The sequence below is a fragment of the Dasypus novemcinctus genome, chromosome 18, assembly GCF_030445035.2.
Source record: "Dasypus novemcinctus isolate mDasNov1 chromosome 18, mDasNov1.1.hap2, whole genome shotgun sequence".
Taxonomy (NCBI): domain Eukaryota; kingdom Metazoa; phylum Chordata; class Mammalia; order Cingulata; family Dasypodidae; genus Dasypus; species Dasypus novemcinctus.
The window spans coordinates 70158512-70183661 of NC_080690.1; the positions used below are offsets into that span (position 1 = coordinate 70158512).

General features: G+C 56.8%; 1 protein-coding gene and 1 long non-coding RNA gene across 2 annotated transcripts in view; one reads left to right on the forward strand and one right to left on the reverse strand.

Annotated features, from left to right (window-relative positions):
- Positions 1-24993, reverse strand: part of PLEKHA4 (pleckstrin homology domain containing A4) — a 26763-nt gene extending 1770 nt beyond the window's left edge. The window contains 19 exon segments of the mRNA XM_058280540.2: positions 51-118; positions 821-982; positions 7904-7980; positions 8051-8150; positions 9128-9268; positions 12053-12151; positions 13340-13489; positions 13623-13703; positions 13804-13851; positions 17130-17204; positions 17823-17981; positions 17983-18103; positions 18409-18609; positions 19213-19322; positions 19497-19597; positions 19715-19787; positions 22681-22788; positions 23858-24041; positions 24405-24993. Of these exon segments, the coding sequence (XP_058136523.1) occupies positions 51-118; positions 821-982; positions 7904-7980; positions 8051-8150; positions 9128-9268; positions 12053-12151; positions 13340-13489; positions 13623-13703; positions 13804-13851; positions 17130-17204; positions 17823-17981; positions 17983-18103; positions 18409-18609; positions 19213-19322; positions 19497-19597; positions 19715-19787; positions 22681-22788; positions 23858-23941 (1958 nt within the window). The 5' untranslated portion in view covers positions 23942-24041; positions 24405-24993.
- On the forward strand, positions 44-6568 carry LOC139436887 (uncharacterized). Its single transcript, XR_011646391.1, has 2 exons — positions 44-3871; positions 4168-6568. It is a non-coding gene; the product is annotated as an uncharacterized lncRNA (long non-coding RNA).
- Positions 24994-25150: the final 157 nt, after the last annotated feature.

Sequence of the window (25150 nt, forward strand, 5' to 3'; positions counted from 1 at the left end):
TTTGGCAAAATCACTTCCCTGCACCCTTGCCCCCTCCTTCCAGGTCTCACCTGCTCCAGGACCCAGAGCTTCTGAGCCATTTCGAGGCTCCGGAGTGACCCAGGGAGTCGAGGACAGGCTGCGAAGGAAGCGGGTCATTAGAACTCCTCGCCTGGAAGCCCCCACCCCATAAGACGTAGATGAGGCTGGCGGCGTCCCCCCTTGTGCACCAGACACTGCGCCTCCAAATCCCCATCCTTTATCTCGTAAGCGATCGGCTGCACTGTTCCTGCCCGGGAAGCCAGCTAGACACAGAAACATTTCCCACTCACCCACTCAGCAGTTAGGAAATGACCCCTGTGGGCAAAAACAGCCCAGCCCTGGACTCGCCCTCCCCGTGTAACTTATCTATTCATCCCTATCAAAGTCCAAAGGGAAAGCACCCTGCCCTGGAGACCCTCCGACTCTGGATCTGGGTGCTCTCCCTGTGGCAATATCGCAATAGCCTGCGTTTAACCAATTCCCTCACTTGGACGATGCCCCCCCTCCTTGGAGGACACAGCAACTGGGAAGAAAAACTGGGCGTGCAATCCAAGACTGCCAGCCCCACCTTGAAGGAAGACTGTGGTTGAGTTGGGATGTTCATTCTGACCCCACCCCTTCCCCAGGGGAGCCCCGAGGCCGACTTTAGCACACAAACAAGTTGGGGGGAATCTGGGAACCCAGTTCTGGGCAGGGAGGTATTAATAGGAAACATCCCCATTTTACAGAGAGGGAAACTGAGGCTCAGGCTAGGAGCAGAGGCCCCACAATCCCCTCTCCCCCACCCCGGCCCCCTCACCCTGTGCTCCGCGTCAGGCTGGCCTCTGGCTGGGGGCAGTGTCCTCCCCGGGGCCAGGCGCAGGGGCGAGGCCGGGCGCGGCAGAGGCCGCCCGCTCGCCTGGTGCCTGCGCATGCGCTCCAGCTGCTCCTGGGCGCTCATCCGCGGCCGCGGGAGGGGCGCCTGGGGAGACACGAGAAAGGCCCCGAGCTGAGGCTGTCCCTGCTCCCCTCACAGCCCTCCCATGGCTCCCCAGTACCCCCAGGACAAGGCGCTGGAGGCCCTGTGTGACCTACCCCACCCCCAGCCTCATCCTGCCCCAGTTGGAGGCTGAGCCCTCCGCTCCCCTGGCGCCAACACACTCTGCTCGGCAGGTCTCTGGGTTGCCTGTGCCAGACAAACAAAACTAATCTCAATAAAACGCGGGGTAGAGGGCTCCCTGGACCAACCGCCACAGCCGGGACTGGGGTGGCTCTGCCTGGGCCGAACCCTGCCACACGCCGGCCAGGCGACGTGGGCAGCCCCAGAGCCACCCGCCAGGAGTGGAGGAGCAGCGGTTCCCCAAATAATCGTTGTTCAGAGCAGCGGATCCAAGTCCACCAGGCATTGCGCTGGCACCGCAAGAAAGGACACCCAGGAGAGGACGGATTGCTCTGTGTCCATGGTGACAAGTCACCGCCAGAAAGGATTTTCGGTCGGCTCCATCCACAGCCATCACAGCTGGGTCCCCAAGCACCGCCGCGCTGCCGAAAGCCAGCAGCAGGCCCAGCCTGCGCAGCTGAGGGTCACCAGTTCTGAACATCCGACCTGCGAAGTCCGGTAGCATCCACCCTCCGCGCCACCGGAGGACAACTCTGCTTTGCTGAAGGAAACTGAGTCTTACAGGACTAGCCCTGCCTTGCTTAAGCAAGTAAGAAATTCGGCTTTTGGTTCCCGATATGCAGAGAAGGCCTCCTCCGCCATCTCCCCCGCGCCTCTGCTCGTCTCCTCTAAGGCCAAAGCTTTCTGCACGCGTCCCGGCTCGGGCATCCTCTAAGAGGCTCCTCGGCGACGGGTCCCTCGACCGCACCACCTGTCCTTGGCTGACGTGCAGGAGGACCCCACCTGTGCCCCCACCCCATGACACTCCAGCACCAGCTCTCAGGGGAGAAAAGCTGAGCTTCTGGGTTTCTTCCGCCAGGGCCTTAGGGGGGAGGCAAAGGTGGCAGCAGCTTGGCCCTTGTTGTGGACTGAACCAGGTCTGCCAGAAAAAGGCATCCTTACGCCCCGGGTCCTGCGCCTGGGAACTTACCTGAAATGGGTTCTTTGGAGATGTCATGGTTAAGATGGGGCTCGGCTGGATTGGGGGGGCCTGGTCTAATACAGCGGGAGCCCTTAGAGAGCGAGAGAGGGCGCCGTGTGATGGGGCAGAGATTGGCTCATGCCACAGACTGCTGCCAGACCCTCGACTTCCGGGGAGTGCGACCCATGAGATAACCCTGTGCTTTCGGCCGGCTCAGCCCTGGCACCTCGTTACAGCCGCGCTGGCTAACTAGGACCGTCCTCCGAGCCCGGGGGACACCCTACTTGACATCGCCGTCTGCTGGAGTCCTGGGGGGCAGTGGAACGGTCCTGCCAGGTCCATAGCCCAGTTTTCCGGAAGGAACCTTTGCCTGCTCCAGGCAGGGAAAAGCCATAGGAAAATGGGGCTCGCGACGCCGAGGCAAAGGCGGCTGAAAAGCGGGGCCTCCTCGAAGACAGAGACCCGCGGGCTCATTGGCCTCGTGGGGCCTGGTGCCCAAGAAGGGCCAGGAGGTGCCTGTTGACCCAAACTAGGCTGGCCTTCAGCCGGGCGCTTAGGTCCTGGGGGCCGGAGCTCGGGGGTGCAGCTGCGGGGGCTGCTCCCTGTGCGAGGCCCCGACCCCTGCCCTGCCCGCCGCGCTCCGCCTCCCACGGGGCGCCTGTCTCTAGCTCACACAGAGGCCTCCCGTGGGCCAGCCCGGCGCTGCCGAAGGGCCCCCGAGGCCCTGCGCCCGGACATCGGCGCACGCTCTCTCCCTGCTTCCCCAAGTTCAAAGTCACTCCTCAAGGCGTCCGGGAAAGCCTCCCGAGTGCGCCACGGTCGGGGCACAGGCCTGTCTCTTCCCATCACCTTGGGAGCTGAACTTCCTGCCTCAGCCTCCCGGAAGCCCGGGCACCTCAGTGCCCAGATGACCAGGGACCATCGACGTCCCCGCCCAGCTCAGCCGCCCGCGGGAAGCGACGTGTCCGACACGGAACTCCTTGCCTGCCCGCCGGCCCCCAAACCTGCGCCGTCTCACGGCAGGGCCGTGCGTCCTTCCGGGCACTCAAGGCCGAAACCCGCGGTCACCCCAGCCTCTCCTGTGCTCACACCCACCTCTAACCAGCAGGGAAACCCGGTTGCCTCCACCTTCCAAATCCATTTCCAACACATCTTTTATGCAATTGCAAAGTGAACAAATGAACAAACTACACCCCACACTGAAAACCGATGTTTGCTGTTTGCCTAACGTCGGTGCCGAGCAGCCTCGCCCGGCGCGATGTGCCACGACACGTGCGTCTCGGCCCCCTGACCCCCAGGCCTCTGCCGCTCACCGAGAACTCCTTGCTTCTCTGTTAACTTGTGACTTGGAATTTAATTTTTTTTTGGATGTACCAGGGATCGAACCCAGGACCTGGTACATGGGAAGCAGGTGCTCAACTACCAAGCTGCATTCGCTCCCCAATCAGAGTTTGTTTTTTCATTTGTTCGTTTAGGGCATACTGGGGATCGAACCCTTAACTTCTTTCTGAAGTTGGTGAAATGAGCCACAGATATAGTGGAAAAAAGAAACGGAAACATCTGTCCATGAGGAGCTCAGAAGCGCGCTGGTGGCGCGTCTCCTGGGGCGTGCCCGTGAAATCGGCGGGGCACTGCCCCCAACCGTGATGGGTGCCAAGAAGGAAGACAAGTCGTGGAAGTGTGACAGGGACGGGGCCGGGACACAATGCCGAGGAGAGAAACGCCGCTTGGGTGAAACGTGGAGGTGGGCCGACCCATGTGGCGACAGGGATGGACTCTGGAAGCTGACGGTGAGTGGCAGGAGCCAGGCCCCAGGTCACGGAAGGCGTGTGGCCCGTTCATGGAAATGTCCAGAACAAGCCAATTCACAGGGACAGAAAGCAGCGCAGGGGTTCCAGGGCGGGCTTGGGGAGGTAGTGCCGAGCGGGTGTAGACGTTCTGTCTGGGGTGCTTGTGGTGGTTGAGGCTTTGGTGTGCTCAGAGCGAATGCGTTTGTGTGGGTGTGCACCTGCTGTAGGTGCCGCCTTCTGACTAGGTCACTCCAGCTAAGGGCCTTTTCTCTCTCTCTTTTTATTGTCTTGCTAAGGCCGTTTTGCTGAGGTTACTTCAGGGTGGGCGGTAATCCTCTTTACTGGAGTCCTTTATAAATGGATAATATGAAGAGACAGAGAAGAAGCCAGAGGAAGCCAGAAGCTGAAGGCAACGAAACAAGAAACAGGGAGGGGAAGAGCAGAGCAAGGCCAGCCGGCGCCTCGCCCTGTGGCAGGGGCTCCAGGATCACCCGCAGGGGACCTTAGGGCAAGGCATCTCCTGATGGTGCCTGGATTTGGACATTTTTCTGAGCCTTGAAACTAAGCTTGCAAGCAAAGAAATCCTACTGTTAGAGTCGGCCCATTTCCAGCATGTTGCTTTGCAGCAGCCTAGCAAACTACAAAAAATTGGTAATGGATGGTGGCGACGGCTGCACACTACCGTGAACGTAATTAACGCCCCTGACTTGCACACTTGAAATGGTAAATGTATGGCATCTCTACATCCATAATAAAATAATCAACAAAAAGCTAAGAAGCATGAAGACCTGGGCCCCCGGCTGCCCGAGTGGGAATGACGATGAGGAAGCCACGGGATGCCTTCGCCGGCTTTTCTCCGACCGTTCCGTGAAGATCCAAACAGTCCACGCACGCGCACTGGCCGCCGGCAGGGAAGAAGCCTCGTGACGTCAGGTTTCAGAGGGTGGCAGGTGACAGAACGCCTGCAGCTCATCACCGAGCTGCCTGAGGTACCAGCAGGTGGAAGCTGAGTTCTGAAGGGATGCCCTGGATGAAGCACTTCTCTCATGACTCTGTGGTCCCAGAAAACCATCCGCAGTGGCGACCAGGGGCCGAGGCAGGTGTGACGCCGCCGGTTCCCGGGCATGCCAAGGCCCCGGGCGCACGCAGTCCACCACGGGCCCTTGCTGGGAAAAGCCAAGCCCTGAGGCCTCTGGAACGTGCCTGTGGCTTTTTCACGGGCTTTATCATGCTAATAAGAAGTCAGGATAAGCAGATAAATCTTTCCAGACACATTCAGGAACCAGTGCAGAATAGCTCACGGCAGTGGGAGGAAACTGTCAAGGCTTCTGTTCCTGAACAAGTGCTTTGGAAAGCCCCTCCCAAGGGTCTTGGGAAAAGCGGCACTTAGGAGGTGCCTTCCCAAGGACATATCCAGGGGAAGCCCAGAACGTGACCTTCTTTGGAATAAGGGTCTTGGCAGGTGTAATTAAGGGAAGGACCGCGAGAGGAACTCATTCCCGGTGGCGTTGAATCCAATGACGCAGAGGAGAAGACAAAAGAAAAGAGGAGGAGGCCGTGTACAGCCAGGCAGCGGCTGGGGTGACGCTGCCACAAGCCAAGGGACGCCGGGAGCCGCTGAGAGCTGCGAGAGCCAGGAGGGACTCTCGTCCAGGCTGCAGGGGCACGGCCGCCCACGCCGTGGCTTCCCACTCTGGTCTCCAGAACCGGGAGAAAATTAAATGTCTTGTTTTCAGCCCCCAAGACTGTATCTGTCGAATTGGTCACAGGATGCTCATCTGGGGCACATTTGCTTTCTGCTACTACATCTCCAGATTCAGGATGCATGAAATTTTACACCCCGTGAAGATCAAGGATAATCACCGGAGCCTTTTGTCACCGCAGGCTGGTTGCAGTTCCCGGGGGGCCCAGAACTCACGACATTTTACGGCCCCCGTATTTGCAGCTTTTTCTAACACTTGGAATGATGGTGATAAATCATCGTAAACTAATGTGGGCGCGGACTTTGGGCACCGATGATGTTGGAAAAATGAAGCTGTAGATGAAAACCAAGTCACCGCCTTCTCCCAAGGACCAAATTTTGTATCACTCATGAGGAGAGATGATACTGATCCCTGTTACGTCTGCTCAAAGATTATCGAGTACACGTGGAAGCTTCTACAGAAGAAATGCTGGATACCAACAATAATTCTCCTCTCTGGCATTCCTTGGGTGGCAGAAGAATCGGTGATGCGGCATTCAGTTCAGAAACACGAAAGGACTGTGGGGAGGATGTCAGCAGTGCTGGGACGCAGGTGAGGTGGGCTGTCAGTTCACTGCTGGCCCTCAACATGTGTCTTTATCAGGGAGCAAGAGATTCCAACCGTTTACTCAGTGAAAGGGAGACTGTCTAAACAAGGCCCTTGGTTAAGGAGCCGCTGGTGTGGCAAGAGGCTCTGTGGTGGCCACCTGCCTCGCCGGCAGGATTCGCACTCCTGGCCCTGATCAGATGTCCCTGTTGCAGCTCAGTGACGGCTTTGACGGCTTGACCAGTGGCCCCTGTCTCTAGAGTCCTTGAGTCATGAAACGTTCAGGCATGTGGCTTTGTTTGTACTTGGATGTGTGACGTGACGTTTTACTAAACCTTTTCCTTAGAAATAAAAAGTGCTTGATACTTTATCTCATTGCACTGTAAATAAACTGGGCCTTTAAACTGTGGTCTTATCTGTCGTCTTTATCCCATCTGCTCTGAACATGTGCACTGTTCACTGATGCGATGTCAAGGTGCTGGATTAAGGGTGCGGCGCCAGATGCCCACTGAGGTTTTACGTAATATATGGTATATGTCCTGCATCACCTTTCTAGAATCTGCAAAATTTTGATTTCTGAATTGCATGGTCGCAAGGGGTTTGGATAAAGTTTGCAGATCTGTATATTTAGGATCTGACCCCCTCCTAAGTCTCCACTTCTTCTAACCCAGAGCAAACAACCATCGCCTCCCTGCGGGACCACCGCAGCCGCCCCCTCACTGGCCTGGCCCCAGGGCCCGCCCACATTCTATTCACCCACACGACCGCCAGAGGGCGCCGGTTCCCGGGGACAGCAGCTCACGTTGCTCTGCTCAGGGGCCTCCAGTGGTCCCTTCACTCAACTTAAAAACAAAGTCCTCCCCAGTAGCCCACCAGGTCCCCCCAAGACCTGCCCCTTTCCCCTCCTTGCCCTCACCTCCTGCCCCACTGGCCTCGCTGGTCCTCCTACACGCCAGGCCCACTTCTGCCTCTGAGCCTTAACAAAGGCTATTCCCTCTGCCTGGAATGCTGTTCCACCAAATACCAAGGTGTGCTCCCTTGCCACCTCAGACACCACCATCTGCGTGAGGTCTCCCCAGCCCTGCCCCAAGCATCCCAATCCCCCTTCCTCTGCTCTGCTTTTATTTCTTTAGTCTTGCAGCTTTATAAAATCATTGTTTACTATCTGTCCCTCCTCCTCCCACACGAATGTCCAATTCTTGAGAGAAGGATTTTATTTCACTCTTGTGTCCTCAGCGCTGAAACAGTTCTGCCCCGTAGAATTTTCCGTGGTGGTGAAAAAGTTCTATCTGCGCACTGGCCACTGGCCACATGTGGCTACCGAGTGCTTGAAAAGTGGCCACTGCGACTGAGAAACAAAATTTAATTTTAGTTCAGTTAATTTAAATTTAAATAGCCATATGTGGCTTGTGGCTGTCACCTTGGACGACGCAAGCATAGCACAGTGCCAGGCTTGCAGAGGATGCTAAAGAGATATTTGCTGAATGAATGGATGTAATCCTGGGTATATCCGGGCACTATTTTCAACCCTTTATAGGCATTTATCTAGTTTTAATCCTCACATCAGCCCTCGGTGGTAGGTTCCGCTGTTGGCCCCATTTTACAGATGAGGCACAGAGAAGTTGAGAAACTGACCCAAGGTCACACAGCTTAGAAACAGCAGAGCCAAGATTCACTCCCGATGCTCTTCGCACGGCCACACCCTGCCTGCTCAGAAGCAGGGGTGCAGGGCAGGACTGCCTACCTTGGTTCCCGGCTGTGGGGAAGGGGCGTGGCGAACCTCAGGGCTGGAGGCTCGGGAGGTCCTCAGAGACCCGAGACCTAGAGGAGCAGAGCGGGGCCGGTGAGGACGGGGACGGCCACGACGGCCCCCCCACCCCGGGGCACTCACCTGAGATGGGGCTGGCGAGGTCTCCATCGCCTCGGAGGGGCTGCCCCCAGTCGAGCTCGGGGGACCGGGGCGCGCTCAGCTCCAAGGACTCGGGTGGGCTCTGGAGGGGTCGGCAGAAAAGAATAAGGATTATGATCATCGCTACCATTTTTCGAGCACAGCACGAGGGAGGTTAATACTGTAAACCGGGAGCCAGACTTCCTGGTTTCAAGCCCCAGCTCTGCCTTGTATTAGGTGTGTGACGTTGGGCAAGTTAATTTACCTCTCTGGGCCACTCGTCAGCTTTTCATTAAAGATTGAGCCACACCTGTAAGGGACTTAGAACCTGATGTACAGCAAGGTGTTACAGGTGCAAGTTCTTATCACCGGGCCCTGTGCCGAGCACCTTGCCGGCTTTATCTCCTCGAATCCCCACAACAAGCCTGTGAGGTCACCCGGGGGGCAGAGCTGGCATCCGAATCTCGGTCTCCCGGACACCAGGAACCAGATGCATAGCCTCTGCTCCGAGCTGCCCGCCCAGGGCCCCACAGCACAGAAAGAACTCAGGTAAAGAACAAAACCGGGAGGGCCACAGAGTGGGCTGGGGACCCGGTTTGAAGGGCAGGGCCGGCAGCAGCTGGAGTCCAGCAATGGCAGTGGCGGTTCCACTTCCCGACAGCCCCCAGGGTGTCAAGGACAGCCTAGCCCCCGTCTCGGCGTCTCACTGCGAGCAGGGCTGATGGCCAGTCTCTGCAGGAGACGAGCCCTGATTTGCCGATTTGCCAATTCCCGTGGTGTAAATACCCCTCGCCAGGTCAATCGGGAGCTACCGACAAGACGTGGCTGAATGCGGCGGAGCTACCGACAAGACGTGGCTGAATGTGGCGTTGGGACGCGTGGCCCACGATTGGCTCTGGGCGGCTGGTACACGCTAGCTCCAGCACGCGGATCGGCCGTGACCTCCACGTGACACATGAGAAACCAGGGGCTCCCAGAGGTCAGGGGGTTTGGCCCGAGGTCAGGCGGCGGGCGGGTGACGGGCTGGTCCAGCAGGTGGGCCCGGGAGACGGGGGTGGGAGAGAGCTGCGGGGCTCTCACCTCCCTCTCCGAGGGCTCCTCGCCTTGGCGCGGGGGCGACGGGGGGTCAGGCTCAGCGTGAGGGGTGGGCTTCTTGGGCCCCCCCAGTCCTGCCAGTGTGTCTTCCACCATCCACAGCTGCTGCTGAGCAGAGGCTCTGTCCTGGGGAGAGGCGGAAGCAGGGAAGGAACGTGGTACTCAAAGGTGGGAAACGGCAGGGACGGTTGCGCAGAAAGGGTCTGAAATCAGTTGGGCTACACTGAAGGGTCAGGATTCGTTTTTCTCCCCCCTGTAAACATCCCACTGTCTCAGCAGCATTTATCGAAACGATCACCCTTTCTGTCCTGCCTTCAAGTGCCACCTTGGCCATAAATAGCTGGTCACGTGCATGAGACTCTGTTTCTGAATTCCCTATTCCATCCTTGTGGTCCGTTTATGTAACCTCGCATCAGTACTTCCCTGTCTTAATAACTGTTGCTTTTTAGTAAGACTTGATCCAGCTGTCCTAATCCTCCAGCTTTCTGGTCTCTGTGGAGAGCACTTTGATTGTTCTTGGCCTTTTGCACTACCATGTACAATTTAGAATCAATGTGTCAGTCTCCACAGAAACACCTTCTAGATTTTTTTTTTAGGAGGTACCAGGGATTGAACCTGGGATCTCGTACATCTGAAGCACACACTCAACCACTGAGCTCACTCACTCCACACCTTCAGATTTTTATTGGGATTGCAGATCCCAATTGGGGAGATCATCTGGGGAGACTCTCTAGCTTTACATTATCTTGTTTTTCTTATCCAGGAACATGGCACTGTTCTCCATTTCCATGGGTCACCTTCACTTTCTCTCAATGATCCTTTGTGGTTTTCAGAGTAGATGTCTTGCCTATTGTTCATTAGGTTTATTTATTGATTCCCCTCCAAGACGGCTCCCTCGTCTGTTTGCTTGTTTTTGCTTGTTTTTTTTTCTCATCATTTGCGCTCGTTGTCTGCTCATTGTCTGCTTGTTACCTGTTTCTTTTTTTTCCTTAGGAGGCACCAGGAACCAAACCCAGGACCTCCCATGTGGGAGGCAGGCACTCAACTACTTGAGCTACATCCACTCCCTGCTCATTTGTTTTTGCTCATTGTCTGCTCATTGTTTTTCACTCCTTATCTGCTCATTGTTTTTTCTTGTTGTCCGCTCGTTGTTCTTGCTTGATGTATGTTCCTTGTTTGTCTTCTTTAGGAGGCACCAGGAACTGAACCCAGGACCTCACATGTGGGAGGTGGGTGCATAACTGCTTGAGCAACATCCACTCTCTTTTTATTGATTTTTTTATGTTATACAAACACTACTTTTAAATTTTCATTTCCTAATTGATTGGCACTAGTATGTACGTAAAAAAAGAACAAAACATATTTGCATAGTAGCCTTGTTGTCAGTGGCATACTGAATTTCCTCATTAGTTCTAATAGCTAAACTGTAGCTCACTTTGTGTTTTCAATATAATATATACACCATTATTTTCTTAAGTGAAAACAGTTTTACTTCTTCCTTTCCAGTCCTTACACATTTTATTTCTTTTCATAGCTTATTGTACTGGCCAAGCCCAGTGGTCTAATGCTGATGTTACAGATAACAGGGAAAGCATTTTCACTATTTCACAGCTAACTATAAGTGTTGCTGTAGGTTTGTTACAGATGCCCTTTTTTTTTTACATTTATTTCTTCCCCCTTCCCCCCCAATGTCTGCTCTTTGTGTCCATTCGCTGTGTGTTCTTCTGAGTCCACTTGCATTATCCTGTGGCACTGGGAACCTGTGTCTCTTTGTTGCATCATCTTGCCGCGTCAGCTCTCTGTGTGGGCGGCGCCACTCCTGGGCGGGCTGCGCTTTTTTCACGCAGGGTGGCTCTCCTTACAGGGCGCACTCCTTGCATGTGGGGGACCTCTACACAGGGACACCCCTGTGTGGCACGGCACTCCTTGCGTGCGGCAGCAGCGCTGCACGTGGGCCAGCTCACCACATGGGTCAGGAGGCCCTGGGTTTGAACTCTGGACCCTCCATATGGTAGGTGGACGCTCTATCAGTTGAGCCACGTCCACTTCCCCTGATGCCCTTTTTCAGATTAAGTTCCCTTCTATTTCTCCTCTGCCAAGCTTTTATCATGAATGGGTTTGAATTGCATCAAATGTTCCAATGCCAACCGGGAATGATCATATCCAGGGTTTTTCTCTCTTATTCTGTTAAGTGTGGTGAAATACATGGACCAATTTCCAACTGTTAAACTAAATCCAGCATTCCCGTACTCATTAAACTTGGTTGTGAGTATTGTTCTCTGCACATATTGCCTGTGCTGGGTGATATTTAACACTAGTAGGTGGGGCTTAGAATCAAAGGAGGGGGCTAGAGTTAAGGGCTGAGCTCAGGAGAAGCCGTTGGGGCTCAGATGAAAAGCTGGAGCTTAAATCTACAAAGATGCGTTCACTACCAAAGCCAGAGTTCCTAATTCAAGATCCACCGTTTAGAACCGTTTCCAGGCTGAGAAGGAAGAAGCGGTCTGCGCTAGGAAGTAGGACTTTAGGGCTGGGGCTTGGACCGCGGGGTTGGGTTTAGAATTGGACGTTCCAGGGGATAATTTTAACAACACAAATGTGCGGAAGCAGAGCAGGAGAGAGGAGCCTGCAGGCGCGGGCGGGGCTGGGGGGCGGAGTTTGCAACCACAGAGCAGGGCAGGAAAATAAGATTTAGAATCAGAGCGTGGGGAGGGCGGGCTCAGACTCCAAAGGCAGGTTCTGGAATGAAGGTCAGGGTCAGAACTACAAAAGGGGGTTTAGGCTGACAGGAGAGAGGGTGGGCGGGGCTTGGGGTGTGGGAGGGGCTTCGATCCCGGGACGGAGCTAAACGCTGGAAAGGATTTCAGGGCCGAACCTGGAGTGGACCAGAGTGGACCAGGGGCAGGGACGTACCTGGGGGGACCCGAGGTGCAGCAGGTACTCGAGCGTCTCTCGCAGGGTGCCCAGCTCCTGCTCCAGGGCGCTGTAGGCGTCCCACACTCGCTCCCGCTCCTTGGGGCCCGGAAAGGGGGAGACGGGGTTATTAGCACCCCCATGCATCGGGTCTCCCCCACCCCGCCCCTCCCAGCCGAGGAGGAGGAAGGCAGGCCCGGCCCCTGGAGCCCTGGGGGGAAGGGACTACAACTCCCACGGGCCTTTTGTGCTCTGACGCCTGGCAGCCCCGAGTCTAGGTGGGACCTGCGGTTCCAAAGCGCCGGTGGCGGAGACAAATGACAGCAGGTGCTGACTCGCCCGTGCACCTCCCGCTCCCCTGGGGCACACTGCACGCAGCTCACGGATTCTCGGGGCAGCCGAGACAGTGCGCGTGCACCCCTGGCAGCGGACACCTCCTCCCGCAGTAAATAACAATAACAGGTGAGAACAACAGTCGCTCAGGCATTCAGTCCCTGCCACGCGCCGAGCACTCGTTTGATTCTTGTGTTAGGTACTAGTAACACCCCCATTTCACAGATAAATAATCATTACAGCTAACCTTAAATATCACTTACCATGTTCCAGGTGCCTGTCTAAGCATTAAGTATTCACCCATTTGCATATATTAACATAATTCTCCCTATGAAGTAAATACCGCTTTTCTTACTTTTATTACTCTTTTTTTAAAACTTTTTTAAAAATCAGCATCTCCAGTTTCCATACGTGACATCTAAGGCCGAGAGGAGTTAAGTAACCTTTCTAAGGTCACTCACCTACTGCGAGTGGGAGATGAAATTCAAAGAAGTCAGGAAGCCCATATCAAAATAACCCTCTTAAAAAGAATTATATACCTTCTTGAACCACTAAACTAACTTCTTTTTATTTGTTTGTTTTTTGTTTTTTGAAGTACTAGGGCCAGGGATTGAAACCTGGACCTTGTATGTGGGAGGCTGGCACTCAACCGCGGAGCCGCATTGGCGCCCCTTGGTTCCTCCATTTGTTTGCTTGTTGCTGTTTGTTTCTGTCTTTAGGAGGCACCGGGAACCGCACCTGGGACCTCCCATGTGGGAGGCAGGCGCTCAGTCGCTTGAGCGCATCCGTTCCCCAACTAAACTAACTTCCGCTGTCTCTTGTCTGCTTCGATTGCAGGTTTACATTTTAAATTTTGGGGTGGAGGGAATTCTCAAGAACCACCTTCCCAGGAGCCCCTGGGGGCAGCTCCCCTGCAGAGACCGGGGCCTCCGGTGCCGCTTCCTGGAGGCTCACCTGGGTCAGGTGACAAAGGGTGGCCCGCACTCCAACCAGTCGGTCCTGCAGGAGGCGCTGGCGTCCCCAGGCCCTCCCCGGAGCCGCCGCCTCTCTGGTCGCTTGGCCCAGCTGCTGCCGGGTCAGCTCCAGGGCTGCTTCCAGCTGCTCCTGCACCGGGAGGAAGGTGGTTAGACTGCGCAAGCCACACGGGCTCCCGGGAGAGAGGACAGGGGAGCCGGCCCTACACCCGCCCTTCCGGCTCCCGGGGGTCGGGCCGGGGGCGCCTGCCCTGGGCCCGCACCTTCTCCTCCTGCCTCTGGTCTATCTCCCCCTGCAGCCTCCTCAGGAGCCGGTCCTGCCCGCACAGCTTGGTCAGCAGAGTCTGGAGAGAGGAGAGGTAGGGACTGTTTCCCGAACCCTCCCCCCAACCCAGCGCATGCCCTCCCCACCTCTCCGCAGGGGTGGGCTCAAGGAGCACTTACGTCTGTCTCCAAGCTTTGGTGGAAGGTCGAGTCCAGGGGGGGACCGGGCTGAGGGGAAGGAGAAAGGTCAAGGGTCAAACAGTCCGTCAGGTCCTCATCTCGGTTTGGTGCTGAGCCAAGCCCTAAATTTGGTCTGTTTTGGCAAATCTCAAGGGCGGGATGGCTAAGGGATGACCCATGTCCACTCCCTGAGCAACCGGACCCCTGACTTCAGGAGGACCCGCTGGGCTCTGGGATCAAATAGCCATGGGGTATTATCATTAATGGATTTTATCTACACCTGAGAATAAAACAAGGATGCTCAATAGCACCTCCACAGTTCAACAGAGAAGTACAGATCCTGACAAGTGCTATAAAAAAAAGAAAAGGGACCAAAAAAAAATATATATGTAAGCATAGGAAGCAGAAAGATTAAAGCATCATTACTGGGAATGGATGTAGCTCAAGCAGTTGAGCACCTGCATCCCACATGGGAGGTCCCAGGTTCAGTTGCCAGCACTTCCTATAGAAGAGGAGCAGATGCAATGAGCAGGGAATGGATGTGGCTCAAGCAGTTGGGCACCCAACTCCCACATGGGTTCGGTTTCTGATGCCTTCTAAAGAAGATAAGCAGACACAACGAGCAGACAGCAAGCGGAAATAAAGAGCAGAGAGATGAGGGAGCCATCTTGGTGGGAGAATAATCAACAGCATAAGATCATTACCGACAGATGATATGCTCATTTATCTAGAAGACCCATTGGAAGCAACGGGTGACCTAGAATGAGAGAATTCGGCAAGGATGGCAGGTGCAAGATCTAGCTACAAAAATTAATAGCATTTCTCTACCCCATCAACGACTAGAAAATATAATTTTAAAAAAGGTATTATTCAAATAGCTACAAAAACTATCAGGAATTTAGGAGTTATCAATAATAACATATAAATAACTGTACTTAAGCTGGAAGTATCATATGTTCAAGGAGTATGATCTGTGCATCCTGCTCTCAAATGGTCAGAAGAGGTGGATGGGTGGATGGGTGGATGGATGGATGGATGGATGGATGGGTGGATGGGTGGATGAATGGGTGGATGGAGGGATGGACGGGTGGACGGATGGGTAGATGGATGGATGGGTGGATGGGTGGATGAATGGGTGGATGGAGGGATGGACGGGTGGATGGGTGGACGGGTGGACGGGTGGATGGGTGGATGGACGGACGGATGGGTGGATGGGTGGATGGATGGATGAGTGGATGGGTGGATGGATGGATGGGTGGATGGATGGATGGGTGAATGGGTGGGTGGATGGAGGGATGGACGGGTGGACGGGTGGACGGATGGGTAGATGGATGGATGGGTGGATGGGTGGATGAATGGGTGGATGGAGGGATGGACGGGTGGATGGATGGACGGGTGGATGGGTGGACGGGTGGACGGGTGGATGGGTGGATGGACGGACGGATGGGTGGATGGGTGGGTGGATGGATGAGTGGATGGGTGGATGGATGGATGGGTGGATGGGTGGGTGGATGGATGGGTGAATGGGTGGATGGATGGATGGGTGGATGGGTGGATGGATGGATGGGTGGATGGGTGAATGGGTGGATGAGTGGGTGGATGGGTGGATGGACGGATGGATGGACAGATGGTTGGGTGGATGGGTGGATGGACGGATGGACGGACGGGTGGATGGGTGGATGGATGGACGGGTGGATGGATGGATGGATGGGTGGATGGGTGGATGAGTGGATGGATGGATGGATGGGTGGATGGGTGGATGGATGGGTGGATGGACGGATGGATGGTAGAACGCTATGGCAAAGGTGACAAATGTAAAAATTGGTAGATCTAGGTATCTGGGGTGGGGTGGGGTGTTCTCTTTATGGGGTTTGTATTATTTTTGCAACTTTCCTGTAAGTTTGAAATGATTTCAAAATTAAAAGTTAAAAAAAAAAAAGAACACAAGACCTCTATGGGGAAAAAAAACGTAAAACTTGAACGAATGCCCTAAAACATGACCTGACTAAGTGGAGGGGCAGTCCATGACCTTGTGCAGGACAGTTCCTGACATAAAGATGCTAGGTCTTCCTGAACTCATGTGTCGATTCACTGCCATCGCAATTCAATTACCGACCGGGGAGTTCAGGGCCTTCTAGAGGCTTAATCTAAAATATTGCAAAAGAGTGAAAAGTGTGGGCTTGCCCTGCCAGATGGTAATACACACGACAAGGTCATAATAATTGAGAGAAGGAGGGACAGGGGCAGACATGCTGGGTTGGCACACAAATAAGCAGACCGATGGAGTGGAACGGAGAGATGAGGCAATCCATTACACACATGAGAACTTAGTATCTGCTAAAAACGCCTCCACAAATCAATGGGAAAAGAATGGGTCCTGACGAGAAAACTGCCTTCACCTGGAGAATAAATCCAGGCTCCTGTCTCAGTGGGCTCTGCTGCTAGAGAATGACCCTCCTTAGCAACTGCCTCCCAAGCTTCATCCAGACACCACCGGCTCTGAGCTGGGGCTGACTCCCAGATCCCTGTAACCCAGAATCTGGACTTCAGTAAATCTCACCCTTAGGGGTTTAGTCCCCCAACCCCCTTGTTCGATAAGTCCCAGATCTGAGCCCTGCTACTGCTGCCACGTATCACCCCCAAGCACCAGAGAAGGGCCAACAGACACTGTAGGCTTTATTTCTTGCTCCGGGGGCGGGGCTGCCCCCAATCCAGCACGAGGCTTTGCCAAGGCCAGGCAGTTAGGGACTAGCGCTGCACCTGGCTTAGCAACCACATCCCCGACAAGAACTGGCCTCCATTTGCAGTTTACCTGCTAAAGGCCTTTCCCACTGCACACAGTGTCCCCACCCTCCTTGCTGGGAGGAATGATGTCACCTGGGCAAACTAGGGCAAAGGGGGGGCAATGCCTTGAATTTGCAAGAAATGTAAGCATGAACCTCTGACCATCACTTGCTTCAGAGGTGCCTTGCTAGTGCCCACGTCCTCAGAGGCAACTCAAGTCAAAGTCCAGAGCCAGACTAAGCACTCCGGTGTGAACAGAACCCCCGCCCCATTGCTATGGAGAGCCCACTCCCCAGACACGTCACTTTGATTCTGGTCTCCAGAGGCCCTGCTTCTAGAGACTGAGAGTCCCTCCGATTGCCTCTTTCTTAACACAAGGGCTTGCAGAAGGGCTCAGAAGGCCGCTGAAGACTTTTGAGCACCTACCCAAGGACTGTGAAATATTCAGTCTCCTCATTGCCAAGAGATGACATTCCCTGTAGGAAAGAAAGGCTGGGGGCGGGGAGGGACACCGATAGATTTGGGGTGCCCAGGGTACCTACCAATAAAACCATGGAGGCCCGGGTGCCAGGGGGCCGTGGAGGGAGCTGGAGATAAGTGGAGGAGCCAGGGGAGGCCTGGTAGGAAGAGAAAAAAAGAGAAATTTAAAAATCGGCACACCTTAGTAAAAACTATCAGAATAAGCGTGCTCAAAATTGAAGTGCCTCAGGAGGCTCTTTCAGGCTCAGAACTGGACCCACCCCACCTCCTCAACTACCCTGTCTCCAGCTGTGTGCCACTGTGGAAGCAGGGGACAGCAGTAAGTGGACCAGCACGGCAAAAGAGCGCCAGGCGGCACTCACTCTCACACCTGCCGGTAGCTGTGGGTGTTCTGGACTGCAGTCCTATCATGCTCAGAGGCAAACAGCAGGTGACCAACTTGGAAAGATAAACTGGAAACAAGGCAGGTGCTCCGGCTCCGGCTCCGGCTCACATCCCCAGCTCCGAGAGCATTCTGGATTTCAACGCCCACAATGCCTGGGGCAGTGACCTGAGACCAGGCTGGAAAAACCTCCCGAGGACCGATGGGTGCTGGAGTCGGCGCTCCCCCCCGCACCTGAGCCCAGCTGGGTTTTTTTTCCTTGACTACAATCCCCATCATGCTCAGGGGGTCCTGGCCTGGAGACCAGGCTGGAAGGGCAGCCCCAGGGGCTCACGGGAGATGCAGTCCTGCTTCCCCTTGCCGCTCTGCTCACCTGTGTTCTGGGCTCCTGACTCCAGTGCTGGGGGCTCCTGGGAGACCTTCCTCCCCCAGGCTCGGAGGGGGGTCCTCGGCGGGGAGTGGGGGGCCGGGAGAAGGTCCGGCGCTGAGAGCCCCATTCCAGGGGAGGCCGGACGTCGACGCGACTGAGGGGGGGTGTGGGGTCGGGCGGGGGCTGCTATGTCTCCTGAAGAGGGAGGGGGTCTGCGCGCAGGAGCCGAACGCGGCCGAGGAAGACTCAGAGGGGACGGAGGACGAGAGAGGGGTGTGAACAGGCTGTGGGGAGGAGAGAAGCGGAGGAGCTGAGCGGACGAGTTCCTCCCCCACACCCAGCACCCATTAAGTCGCGTCACGGACCTGACTCTCCTCGGTGTGTCTCTCCGGCCTGCGGGTTAGAACCCTCCTCTCCAGGTCAGACCCTAAGTAATTCCCCTTTGGGGCAGCCCCCCCCCCCAAGAAACTCTGCACTGCGCACGCGCGCGTGCAAGCAAGCGCGCCCTAAGGCACCCCCACCCCCCACTTAACCCCCAAAGCTCAGCCCTAGAGAACCTTCTCGTTCCAGACACCCCCGTCCAACTCACTCCGGGCTCCTCGCCCTCCGAATCCGGGGTCCAGTCTGGAGGTCTGCGGTGGGGCTGGGGCTGAGCAGCCGGGGTCCACCACGCCCCGCGGAGATCCGAGCCACCTCTGGTGACTCCGAGCTGCGGCTCTCTTGCCCTCTGATCTCCGGGGGGCCACCGGGGCCGCCAGGACCCTCCCCAGACAGGGGACGTGCGGGGGACCTGGGACGCCCACCAGCGGGTGGGCGCGGAAAAAGGCATCACCCCGTTGACCCTCATAACAGCCCTTATTTCCATCTCGCAGATGAAGACCCAGGGGCCACCCAAAAAGGGGCGGTGGCTAGTACTAAAGCCTTATCCCCAATTTGCAGACGGGGAAACTGAGGCCCGGAAAATGGAAGTGATCTGTACAGGGCCACGAGGCCGCTGCATCCAATGCCCTCCGGACTCTGAGATTGACCCGGCCAGAGTCCAGCTCTCCAGCCTGAGGGTGGGGCAGGCTGGATGCAAAGCCGAGGAACCCCCGGAACCCCAAGGCCCAGGCAGCCTCCGCTTCCGGAAGAGCCAATCAGAGAGCGTGGGATACTGCGGATTGACGGGGCGGGGCTCAGAATGTCTATCGGATTTTCCGATTGGAGGGCCAGCGCTAGATGGTGGGAGGAGCCGATAAGAGGCAGACTTTTTGCTGATTGGAGGAGTGGAAGTTAAAGGCGGGGTCTCCTTAGCTAGGAGACTGGTGATTGGACACTTCTGCCAAGGGACAGGGCCTCAAGGGGCGGGGCCGGGGAGACACGAGGTCAGGGGCGCGGGCGGGCTTTTACTCACCCGTCGTCTCCCTCCGCGCGGGAGGCGCGGCCCAGCGCCCGCAGCCAGCCCCGCAGGTCCTCCAGCGTGTCGGCTGCCAGCACGTAGGTCCTCATTCCCGGGTGCTCCGCCTGCGGGACGAGAGGGCTCGGGACCCGGACGCAGGGCCCTCTAAAAGGGGGCATGCCACGGGCCCTGGTCAAGGCCTTTCAGCTCCACCAGCGGCTGCCCAGGGCTCGCTGGGGCTTGGCGGACCCTCCACCCAGCCCCCGCCACCCGGTTCCCGTGGGGACGGACAGACTTACCGTGAAGGTGAAGCGCCGTCCTCGGAGGGCTCCCGGCCCGTCTGGTCTGATGCTGTAACTGGGCAGCAGGACGCTGCCCAGGACGCTCTCCTCGCGGCTGTCTGCAAAGGGAGGCCGGGCTCAGGGGGCGCCCGGAGGCCAGGCGGCCGGGAGCCTGGAGGGAGGGAGGTGGAAAGGCGGTGGGAGGGCTCGCTACGCCATGCCACGCGGACACTGACCCTTGTAGTAGAAGAGGCAATGGCCGGAGAGGACGAACCAGCGGCGTTTCCAGAGCCGCAGCCCGGAGCTGTCCTGGAGAGAGAGAGGACAGGCCTGAATAGAAGGGAAAGGGAAAAGGACCCAGAGACAGTGGCACGGGAGGAAAGAGATACAGAGAGATAAGGACAGAGACCAAGAGAGGGGGACAGAGACCCAGAGAGGGGGACAGAGACCTAGAGAGAGGGGCAGAGGCACAGAGAGGGGGGCAGAGACCCAGAGAGGGGGACAGAGACCCAGAGAGAGGGGGGCAGAGACCTGGAGAGAGGGGCAGAGGCATAGAGAGGGGGACAGAGACCCAGAGAGGGAGGCAGAGACCCAGAGAGATGGGGACGGAGACCCAGAGAGGGGGACAGAGACCCAGAGAGGGGGACAGAGACCTAGAGAGAGGGGCAGAGGCACAGAGAGGGGGGCAGAGACCCAGAGAGAGGGGGGCAGAGACCTGGAGAGAGGGGCAGAGGCACAGAGAGGGGGACAGAGACCCAGAGAGAGGGGGGCAGAGACCTGGAGAGGGGGGCAGAGACCTGGAGAGAGGGGCAGAGGCATAGAGAGGGGGGCAGAGGCATAGAGAGGGGGACAGAGACCCAGAGAGGGAGGCAGAGACCCAGAGAGATGGGGACAGAGACCCAGAGAGGGGGACAGAGACCCAGAGAGAGGAGGACAGAGACCTAGAGAGGGGGGCAGAGGCATAGAGAGGGGGGCAGAGGCATAGAGAGGGGGACAGAGACCCAGAGAGATGGGGACAGAGACCCAGAGAGGGGGACAGAGACCCAGAGAGGGGGACAGAGACCCAGAGAGGGGGACCGAGACCCAGAGAGAGGAGGACAGAGACCTAGAGAGAGGGGCAGAGGCACAGAGAGGGGGACAGAGACCCAGAGAGGGGGGCAGAGACCTAGAGGGAGGGAGACGGAGACCCAGAGGGGGACAGACCCAGAGAGAGGGAGACGGAGACCTAGAGAGGGGGACAGAGACCCAGAGAGGGTGGACAGAGACCCAGAGGGAGGGGGACAGAGACCTAGAGGGAGGGAGATGGAGACCCAGAGAGGAGGACAGAGACCTAGAGAGGGGGAGAGAGGCACAGAGAAGGGGACAGAGACCCAGAGAGAGGGGGATGGAGACCTAGAGAGGGGGGCAGAGACCCAGAGAGGGGGGCAGAGACCCAGAGAGGGGGACAGAGGCACAGAGAGTGAGGCAGAGACCCAGAGAGGGGGACAGAGGCACAGGGGGGGGACAGAGACCCAGAGAGGGGGACAGAGGCACAGAGGGGGGGACAGAGACCCAGAGAGGGGGACAGAGGCACAGAGAGGGGGACAGAGGCACAGAGAGGGGGACAGAGCCTTAGAGGGACAGAGACCCAAGGAAGTTACAGAGACCCACGGAGTTAGGGACAGAGACCCAGGGAGTGGGGAGGGACAGACATGGGGAGGGACAGACATGTGTCCGAGGCCTAACTTCAGATGGTAAGCTGGAAGCTAGCGTGTTACTGTCGCACTGACAGATTCTGGGCTCAGTCGGTCCTGAGTTAGACTCCTTCCTCCACCCCTTTCAAACGTTTCGCTTGAACAAGTCATTTCATCACTCTGACCCTCATGCTTTCTCATCTGTCACCCGGGGATTGAGAACTTAGTGGGGACTGGACGAGACAACGTTCCACACGTGGCAGGGGTGACCCCTAACGGCGTCTCTCCTGGTGTGAGGAGCAAGGCTGGCTCTGGCTCTTCTGGACACTGAGACACAGCGAGGCCAGGAAGCAGCAATGAGCCATAACCTGGATCCTCCCTGTGTCCACCACTCCTGCCTGAACCCCCACTGCCGCCTCCTACAGGCCTAACCATGTGATGCCCCCACCCAAGGCAGAGCCCCCCATCATACTTGGAATAAAACCCAAATTCCTTCCCCTGGCTTATGGGGCCCTACAGCCGTGAACCTCAAATTTGAGGTACACGAGGTTCACACCCCAGAGGGGCTGATCAAGTAGCTCCGGAGTGGGTCTGAGAATTTGAATTTCTAGCAAGTTCAGGATGGCGGGGATGCTGCCGGTCCAGGGACCCCACTTTGAGAACCACTGCCCCCATCACCCCTAGCGCTCCCCTCCCGGCTGTTACCTGCTGTGGGGCCTTGAGCTTTCTAGTGCCCCCCACCCCCAGATCTGAGGGCGGCGAGCTCCTTGTCACTTGGTTCTCAGCTCAGGCCCTCCCTGGCCCCCCAGTCTGTCGCAACCCTCGTGCCCCGGCCACTTTGCCCACACCCCCACGAGTTATTTCTCCCTGGCGCTTCCTATGGCTGGAATGAGCATGGCCATTTCTTCCCTTCCTAGTTAATTATCCATCCTTACCCCACCCCCATCGTGAATGTAACAGAAACTCACTTGCCTTATTTGCAAGGGGTGTCCCCCTGGTCCCTGGCACACTGAAGAGACTATAAAGCCTTAGAGCAATGTTAAATGGCTTGAACTTGAGGTGGTGACATAAGGGAATAGTCTTGTTCTTAGGAAACGTACATGGAAGCAGTAAGTGTCCAAGGAGCGTGACGTATGCAGCCTACTCTTAAGTGTTTAGAGAGTAGATAGATGAGAGAGATGGGGGGAGAGAGAGGGATGACCGAGCAATATAACGAACGTGGCAATGTGTTAAAAGTTGATAAACCTGGGGAGGGGATAGAGGGTAGATTGGAGTTCTCTCTCTTGGTTTTGTATTATTTTTGCAACTGTCCTGTAAGTTTGAAATTATTTCAAAGTAAAAAAATTTTTTAAAAAGTAGTCAAGGAATGAAGAAGTGAATGACAGTATAAGGGGGATGCAGTGACAGGGAAAAAAAAAAATTAGGGCTTGGAAGGAGAGAAACAAGGGAGCTGCGGACAGGAGGGCACAGCCTCTGGAGTCGCTGGGAGGGTCCTTTCCCTTCCCCGGCCGGCCCCTCCATGCCGCCACCTGCTTATGAAGCCAGCCTCGGATGTGCACGGGGAGGTTGGGATCCCTTCTCAGGGCATTGCCCCTCTTCCCGAAGGCGTGGACCTTGCTTACTGCCCGAGTGGGCCTCTGAGGAGAGAAGGAGGAGAGACGTGAGCAGGGCCCCGGGAGGGGGGCTCCGGGCCCTGGCGGGGCTGCCCTGAGACACCGGGCACTGAGCTCAGGGCAGAGAGGCTCGCTCCTGATGGGCAGGGGGAGGTGTGCGGCAGCAAGGAAGAGGCTCCTGGCCCGCGGGGAAGCGACCTGGGATACCAGGGTTCATGGCCAAGGAGAGGATGCCCTTGGCCACCACGGCCAGAGATGCAGAGGAGCCTTTGAGTCCAACTTGGAAAGCGTGGCTGGGAGGTCCCCCAAATCAGAGGGAACGTTCCATCCTCAGCCCCTGGTGCTGAGTCTGCCCATTTCAAACGACAGAGCGTCCCACGGCTCACCAAGCCTCGGTGCTGGGGAGTGACATCCCTTAGCCACCGTGTCTAGGGCAGAGGAGGGCCCCAGATGGGGCTGCTTATCCAGATTGCCACAAGGACACCCTTTGCGGAGACCGTGACACAGATCCAAGCTCCAGGCTCTGAACTTGGGAAACTGGAAATACGTCAGGGGAAAGACAGGAGGATGAAGCCATGGGTTGTTGTCACTGAACTTCTGGCTGGGGTGACAGTTTGCGATGCCAGGCTCTCGGGCCTCCCGGGACCTTATGGCCAGAGAGGGGTCTTTTCTTATTTGATTTCCTAACTGGGTAGATCTGATGGCTAGAAACAGGACAGGAAGTCCTTGGCCCTCCTCAAGAGTAGCCACCGATTCTGAGTTCCTGGAGGGGTCTCCTCCTTGCTGGGCAGTGGCTTCATCTTAGCAGGCAGGGCCAAGCAGCACTGTGGCTCTGGCTTAGAACTGGGAAACTGTGAAAGGGTGGGGAGACAGGCAGGAGGGCCTTGCTGCATTCCTAGCTAGAGTTGGTTGGCAACTGGGACCTTCCTGGACCTGGCAGACCCTGCTGCTAAGGATCCTTTGTCTTTAGCCACCAAGTCCAGGGGTCTGGGGTGGCGAGGAATCCAGGGCGAGGAAATGGGAGGGAGGGGCACCAGGAGGAGGTGGCCCTAGAACCCCGCCCTCCTCCCCATCCCCGCCAGGAAGCTCAAACCTTGGTGCTCAGGCTGCTGAGCGAGGAGACGGTCGAGGCACTGCTGGCCAGACTGAGGCTGCTCCGAGGCCTTCCCTCCTCCATCGAGGGCTCGTGGAAAGGAGGGAAAGAAAGGGGCTGTGTCTCTGCAGCTGACCCGGCTGGGGACAGAGCGGGGAGTCAGGGGCCCGGAGGTCGGAGGAGGCTGAGGAGAAAGAGCCTGTTGTTTGGGGACAGGGGTGGGGGGACTGGGAGAGGCCCTGGCCTGGGAGCACATACCAAGAGCAATGCCAAGAGAGGTGGGCGGCACTGGCAGCTGCTGGGGAGGGGGCAGCTGTTTGCAGCCCCAGACGGAAAATAGGGGCTTCTTTCTTTTTGTCCTCTTCCCTCGGGCCAAGAATTTGACCCTCTCCGAGCTTGGGAACCCCCACTCCCTGCCCCCTTCCGGCCACCCCGGCTACCTGTCTCCTGCCCTCCCACGCGCACCCCGAACCCTTCCTGCCGACTCCCCAAGCCAAGCCCTGCGGCACACCCCGGGCAGTCCTCCCAGCCCAGCCAGGGAACTTACCCAGCTCTGGGGTCCCAATGACAGGGGGCAAGAGGGCAAGGTGGGCTCCAGGGCACCCAGGAGGCCGACTCCCTAGTCTTAGTCACCCTCTCCTCTCTCTTCTCACCTGCTCACTCACACTCTCCTTTTGTCTCTTGGGGTCTCTCTCTTCCTCTCCCACTCTCCCTTCTTTTAAACTGTCTCTCCCCTTCTCTCTCTCTCCCCAATCTCACCTTCTCTCTCCCCAGTCTCTGGCTCGTCCAGTCCCTCCTTCACTCATTCTCTCCCCCACACATTACATTCCCTCCCAATCTTTCCGTTTCTCTCCAAATCTTTTTGTCTCCGACTCACAGTGTCTCTTTCCCCCCGTCTCTTTCTTGAGTCTCTATTTCATTCTCTCTCTCCCTGTCTGATCTCTGCCTCCCTTCCTCAGTCACTTCCTCTTTCTTTCTCTCTCTCGATGGCTCCCTCCACATCTGTTTCCTTCCCTCGCCCCTTGCTTTTGCAGATTCTCCTTCTCACTTTCTCTCTCCTTCCCTCTCCCAGTTTCTCTTTCCTCCGTGCTGGTCTCCCTTTCCCTCCCGCTGCCAACCCACGCTGCGTTCTCCCCTCCCAATCCCGGCTGTCCCCGCCCTTCTGGCCTCCCCAGCCTGACCCTTGGCTCAGCTGTCCCCACAGCTGAGGGGAGGGGCTGGGGACTCCAACCCCCGGGTCCCAGAGGGACCCTGAGAGCCTTGGTCCCGTTAGGGCTGAGGCAGGGAGTCCTA